Below are 7,433 nucleotides of genomic sequence, written 5' to 3'. Positions count from 1 at the left end.
TGTCCCCGCCCACATTAGCAGGTGCTGGGCTAGTGGCCCATCTTCAACATGCCAAAAAGTAACTGATTTGTAACATGAAACCGCGTTATTCAGTGTTTTTGCCAGTTTTAATCACCTGGTCTGTTTGTTTTAGAGAGGAAGAGACCTCTGTGGATAACTGAGCTCCCAGGAAATGTAAACCATATGTGAAAAGTGAATGCACCTGATTTATCACCACAGACTGACCTCAGCAGCAGAGGTCACTGTGTCCAAAAATGAATGTCTGGGAAAATCAGATTTAAAATCTGCAGTACCTTTATTGGTCACACAGAGGATGAGAGATGAGAAGCAGGTCCAAACAGTGAGCACACAACACATAAGAGCGCCAATGCTACAAACCTGTCACCTTTCTATTTCCAGTTGTCTCCTGCCAGATGAATACACACTTGCAGTTCCAAATGTGTCAACAACAACAACAAAAATTCTCTGCATTTATTTCTTGGCACTTTGTGCAAATCAGATGAAGTGTAGCTGGGCTCATATACATCTGAAAGCAGGCTCAACAAACTCAGGCCTAATCCTGATCTCTGAGTTGGTTGAGCCTGAGCTAGAAAACTCTTGAGTTTTCAGCTCCAGAACTGCTGATCAGAATTAGTTCAATCAACTCTGAGTATGTTTAGCCTGAGGGAAGCGCGTTCACAGTGAGCACCACAAGCCATCATCAATGGAGTGCAGATGACATGATTTTCAATGGCAAAAAGTGGAGTTAAAAGCTGAGCCACTTATTTCACCCCAGTTTAGCAGCTGCAGCTAAACAGCGTGAGGTAGCATAGGAAGAGATTGCAGAGCATGTTAATAGGTAATGTTATATGATGTTATGTAATGTGATGCCTTAATGTGTCTAATATACAGAAAATATATTAACATTTTTATATTTTAACAATGTTCATATATATGGGGATGTAAGTCCCATAAATGTGGCCAATTACACTGTGAAATATTTAAAATTCATGAAAAGTATTCATAAATCATTGCATAGTGTATCCACATTGATTAAGTTATTATTTACACTGACAACCCTGCAATTCTGTGGAATTCCTCTGAGGATCCTTTCTGATTTATGCCCAGGGAAAACAACAAAAACGGGCAAAAGTCTTTTCAGAGCCAGAGTCACTTTTCTTATGGCCTGACAAACTGTTGTCTTGCTGATGTGTTCAGTATCTCTGATGTTAAAATTTGCTCTGATGATAAAGCAAATCCAGGATGTGTAATATTTGATATATCTGGGTGGAAAAGATTGTTAGATAAATGATAGAGTGTGTGGTGACATAGTTTATTTCATATGGACACTCCTCCGGGAACAATAAGACATCCAAACGGGGTCTAATCACCATCTCCTCATGCAACAGCCTCTGAATAAACTGTGCCTCAACGTCCATGACTTAATTCACCAAAGGACACGCCATGTCTCGCCGTCCTGCTACATGCTCAGCGGGCAATCAGCCACAGCCTGTCAGCCAGCAGGTTTGCTTCATGGAGTATATTGCCATAGTAACTGACTCAGGGTTATGCTGAACTGGCTTTGTGAAACCGCAAACTCAGTGTTACCCTCATCTCAGGCTCAACATACTCAGTTTTCACTAATCCTGATTTCTGAAATAGGGCCCTGTAGTCTTCGTAAATACCCCGCTTAATTTAGTAATTCTGGTGACCGTAATTCATGACAGGCTTAGTAAATAAGCTACCCTACTTGGATTTTTAGCACATTAATAAAAAAGCCATTTACACTGATTTTTTTTATACATGTACATTTTATGCACATTTGAAAGACTTGTGTACTCTTTGCAAATATGAGCACAGATTATTGTTGTACATATTCTCAAATCTGTGTGTGAATTTACAGCTTTGTGTACACATTCACAATATTGGTACACATGCAAAACATAAAACACATTTACAGATTCCTGTACTCTTTCACAAATCTGAGCACGCACTTACTCGCACCTCATCAGCCAGCTGCTCTCCCAACTGTTGGAATGTTCTGAACAAGGACAAAAACACATAGTTAAGGCCTGAGCGAGTAGGCAGCTAGCAAGACTTGCTAACCAAGAGTTGCTAACCAAGAACTACTCCACTGAACTAAGAATTCATTGTTACTGGCATTAGAAGCTTTGAGTGCTGTTGCTGTGCAGTCCTGAGCGTGGGTGAACCATTGTGCTGTTGTTGTTGTTGTTGTTGTTGTTGTTGTTGTTGCTCTGGCTGCAGTTCTCCTTACTGCCTGTGGAGGCCCTGCTCTCAAGACTGTTGATCTTGTTCTGCTCCTCTTTCATGAAGAGGTCTACTAACAGAATCTTCTCATTGTGGATCTGGATGCTGATGTCTTTAGGGATGTCTGGAATCATCCAGTCTACAATGTCGCTCATCAGCATTACAACATTCTGGTAGAGAGAAATGGAAGAGAATCATGTCATTTTTTTCCTGTAATTAATTATAAAAGTGAGCTATGTTAAAATTACAGGAAAGATTAGACCAAAACGGAAACGACCAACAACCAAAACTGAAAATACTACAGCAGTGCTGGCATTATGGACGAGCCGTAGAGGGCCAAGCCCATGCAAACCGATCACTGACACATTATTCCACATTATTCCATTTGGCTTTACAATAAATTCGATATTTCTGTTTTTTCTTCTTCCTAATACATGTGCAGAAAAATCTAAAATCTTGTTTTCTCTTTGTCATTATGATAATAAAGTAAATGATCATTTAAAAACTGTGTTTTGTTTATACTCAGGTTTTCTTATTCTTTCATTTCATTTAAAGATCTGAAACTGCAAAGCGTTACAAATAAAAAAAAACTAAAAAAAAGAAGAAGAAATTGGGAAGGGGCAAATATTTTTGTCACGGCACTGTGTCCATATCGACATAAAATGTACTAACTACATGTTACTTCTCAAATGTGTGGATGGTGATGAAGGAGCAATACCTTAAGAAAATGTTTGCACTTGTAATAAATTTAGGGGTACCACCCTCCTATGGACGGAAGCAACTAATCAAATTAGTAACTCGGTACACTTACCAATAACGGTAACTTGGTACACTTACCAATAACGGATCAATCTCAATATCTGGGTTATGAATTTATTTAGGGCTAAATGTTTAACAACTGAGTAAATGAATAGTAAATGAAGATACTATTAAATAACACAAAATAAACAGTATGTATAAATGAATTAAGACAAGAGGTAACACTTTTGTCAGTTATTTAGTTTGGCGATAGTGAGAGAGAGTATGTGACTATAGATAAATTGGGGATGCAGGGATGCGCAAAACCATTTAACTAATAACATCTAAATTTAGATCAGAATAACTAAGTCTCCTGTTCGACATCAACTCTTATCACAACACAGCGGCTGCGTCAGGTGCGGCGGATTTGGCCTACTTTGAGCAGAGTTGCTCTGGCTGACATTTCTCCGAGGACCCCGGACTGTCACTTTGCGGCTCCCAGACTTCCCAGCAGAATGAAACCAGCTGGAATCCAGTGGTGGAGGAGCGGTTGAGCCTGACTGCGATGTCCTTCAGTTGGCCCGCAAACGTCAGTTCTCTTAGTTTGGCACAAGAACCCCTGCTTTGCGGACACTTTGGCACGTGTCTGGCAGCCAGCTGGATCTGATGAATCTTTGATGGAGCTGCAGGTTGAACAGTCGCTCATCTATTTAGCTTTGGCTACTCTCTTATAATAAAGTTAGAAACAATCTCGTCGGCCATTCGATATTATTATCAAAGTTATTATCAACGCGTAGAAAAAATGTTGCAATCGGCTGACTTTGTCACTTCAGGTATAATGATACTGAAGGCACATACAAAAAGAAAGAAACCTCAGGACAGACAAAACAATCCTGGATGTGTCGAGCAAAACTTAAAAAATTAAAATAATTTCAATCGTAAGAAAAGAAAGGGTTATGCAGGAACCAAGTTTCAAAGCTAACAGGTTCAGGCATAAAGAGTATAACTAGAAGGAGGGACGGCAAAAGAAAGAAAAAGTAAAATAAAGTAAAGGCACAAAGTAAAGAGTAAAGAAAGTAACAGGAAGGAAAAGTAAGCATGGAGATGCGCCGACCTCAATAGTTTTATCCGACCAGGTTGAGTGGGCGTGTTTGAGGCAAGGCGGGTCTCTTAGTTTAGACATTACTTTATTTCGAAGGAAACTTAATGAACTTTATTTTGCAAGATTACTTTAACATGTTACACGTGATAGACACATACTCTTCCCATTATGGTCAAAATCGGCTCTTAACATCAAATTAGATTTAATATGATTATTATACCGCACATATCAGCGGAACACAAGTATAAATGTTTTGTGAACAAACACTACAAACTAGTCTGCAATTGCATCAACTAAATGAGAACACACATATTAATAAAGACAAGTTGATTAATCAATCCAACTATATTTTAACTAGAAATATAATATGGGATTTCTTACGGGAACCCTTCTTAACTATGGTCACAAGATGGCAGTATGACTCCATGTTAAATGAGGGATTAAACACATGAACTTATAACTCACTCATACTACGACCTACAAGAGTGGGGAAAAAAATCATTCAACTAACAAACAGGGATTATGCACAGTAACAATGTTAGAACATGGATGAAATGTATAGTTTACTTTCAAGAGACATTTCAAGTTGGTTACAAGGGAAACTTAGTCTCTGCTCAGGAATGCATACTGAATTTACGACTCACACATCTGTTTTTTTAATCTCATCTTCACCCGGGTGAGAGTCAGATGGAGCTGGGGTAGCTCCCATGGATGTGACAAAAAGGGGAGAGGATGTGTTGAACTTAAAAGCATAGTTAATGACCCCGGGTCTGGCAGTTAATCTGGCTGAGTTGTCAAACGCTGGATTTTTTTCAGGATGTTAATCAGAAACTTGGGATCTGGAGGGTTTCCAATTGACACCTTTACCACTCTTGATGCCAGGATCACGGTGAAAGAGTTCCTTCAGAATGAGGTGAGGCCGGGGGCAGAGTCGTAAATATTTGACCCTCAGAGCGGCCCATCTCACCCCTGACCATTTACTTACAATCTAGGTTTTGGGAGAGTTCAGAAGGCTGTTGTTCCTACAGTGAAGATAAAACTTGTCAAATCCTTTACATGCTTAATTTATCCACAGTGTCCCTAGCTACGCTTGGAGTGAAGAAATGGCAGCAGAGCTCTTCACTTTGCTATGATGAGTGGTGGAAACTGATCACTAATCCATGTATTCAGTTACTGATGTAATTGTATGACCACACGTATCAATGTGCCATCCTGGAGGAGCTCGACTTCCTGTGCAACCTGAGTAGGCTGCAAGTACCACCTCATGCTACCAGTAGTGACAAGGACACTAGCAGAACACAAAACTAGAGAAGAATCAGTCAGGAAGGATAAGGAGAGAGCAACTGTCTGTGGCCACCACATGTAAAACCATTCCCTTTTGGGGGGTTGTCTTGCTTTTGCCTTTCCATTGCACCTGTTCAATCAGTCAATCAATCAATCAATCAATCAATCAATCAATTTTATTTTTTTTAAAGCCCAATATCACAAACCACAAGCCACAAAGAGCTTTACAGCATACAACATCACTCTGTCCTCAGGCCCCTCGCTGCACTTTGATTTGCACCAAAGCAGGTGAAACTGATTCACAATCACTTGACAGGGATGCAAACAGAAAATGGTGAAAAAAGAGAGAAGGATACGAACCCCCCAAGGGGGTCTGGGGGCATGCTCCCCCGGGAAGAATTTTTTTTGAAATATCAGCTTTAAAGGGTGCATTTATAGTCAACTTCAGCATCAGACCTAAAGATACTAAGGAAGCAGTGCTGACAAGAAAAACTTCTTTTCTAAGACATCTAAGGGGCCTACTCAATAAGAGACAGAGGTTAAGATGTAAATTGTGTCCTCAAATGTACAATGTCCTCTCCTCAATACTGAAATAAACATCCCCAGTCTGCCTAATGAGGTCATACTGGCCAAGATTTCCTCTGGATTCAATTAGCAAATAAGCCTACAGGCCTGCCTCCAATATTGGCAGGGGAAAATTGGAAAATTAAAGTGCCACAAGGGGGCGACATTTACCTTGACATTCATCATGATACAGGAAACGTTGGCTCTTTCTTTTACTTTGAACAACATGGTAATGTATTTAACAAGAAAAACTTCTATGTGTTAAACAAGAGCCAACCAACGAAAAAGCGAATGTTTTTACCTCAGATGATCTCAACACTTGTACTCTGTGCTCAGAATCAGTTATTTCAGTCATCAGTCATCAAATTGTTTCAGCTGCGTCTTTGCGTGGCTCTATTAAAGCCGTGGATGCCTCGCCAATGGCCAATCATAGCGGTTAAATGATACACATGATCAGCACACGATGTGCCCTTGCGACAGATGCTGCTGACAGTTGTTTTTTTCATCTGTATATTTGTTTTGCTCAGTGCAGTTCAGTCATACGAGTGTGGTTCATTCTCACTGCCGCGATACGGAAATGCAGGATGGATTTGCGGAATATTCGCACAGCACTCAAACCATACACACAGGCGCGGTACGGAATTTCGCGTTGTTGTGTTCCAAGTCCGCGCTGTGTGAACGGGCGTGGGTGAATATGGACGAGAGTAGCAGCAGCAGCAGCAGCGAGCTAGCAAGCTAACGTTTAACAAGCGTCAATATCAACTTTCTTTAGCACTTATCACTCTCACCGTTGCCACCAAGCTGGACAATGGACTGCCTTGACCTTGACCTTGTCCTTGTCCTTTAATTTTAACGGGGTGCTGTGAAACGAGGTTTAATAATCTTTCTCCCAAACTGTCCTGACTGGATTTCGGACTCTCCCGGGTCTGCGCGACTATATACAAACAATTTCATTGGCCCAGCTGTGTAGTTCCACCGGCAAATTCCGCTGGGGGGTCAAAGTCTAGGCGGAAACTTTTTTCACTGCACGAAAGTTTCGCCCCAGTGTGCAAACTTCCATATCAACTTTTATATTTATATTGTATAATCCGCGCAGATATTCGCCCTCAGTGAGAATGGACACAGAAATACATTTTAGGATTACTCAACCTTGAAGGGCATTATCCTGCTTATACCATAGTCACTTACCAAAGAAATAATGAATTTCTATTTTTATGCTTTTTGCAGTCAAAATCTTAAGTTTTTCACAGGCAAGTTTTTCACTCATTTTCCTTGGTAACTCCTGAAGGTTTATCTAATACCTGGAACAATCGCTGCTGCCCTGTAAGGTTCTTATGCAATGGCAACGTTATTCACTACTCCAGTAAATAGGATGAACCTTAGATACAATCTAGCAACAGGATATATTCTAGTCTGCCAAGTTCATGGAACCCTTTGGCCAAGCTATTAGCCAGAAAGCGAACATTATGTTAGCAAGATTTAAAGTCAATAACATTGC

At 40.4% G+C, this 7,433-nt stretch overlaps 1 protein-coding gene across 2 annotated transcripts in view; it reads right to left on the bottom strand.

Annotated features, from left to right (window-relative positions):
- Window positions 1-276: 276 nt before the first annotated feature.
- ano1b (anoctamin 1, calcium activated chloride channel b) overlaps window positions 277-7,433 on the bottom strand; it is a 137,138-nt gene continuing 129,981 nt past the window's right edge. For both annotated transcript variants that reach the window (XM_033635304.2, XM_033635305.2), the window contains one exon: window positions 277-2,417. In XM_033635304.2, coding sequence (XP_033491195.1) covers window positions 2,142-2,417 — 276 coding nt within the window. In that variant the 3' untranslated portion in view covers window positions 277-2,141. The remainder of the gene's footprint in view (window positions 2,418-7,433) is intronic.

The sequence above is a fragment of the Epinephelus lanceolatus genome, chromosome 5, assembly GCF_041903045.1.
Source record: "Epinephelus lanceolatus isolate andai-2023 chromosome 5, ASM4190304v1, whole genome shotgun sequence".
In the NCBI taxonomy this organism is placed as follows: Eukaryota; Metazoa; Chordata; class Actinopteri; order Perciformes; family Serranidae; genus Epinephelus; species Epinephelus lanceolatus.
This window is presented reverse-complemented; position numbering and strand designations above follow the sequence as displayed.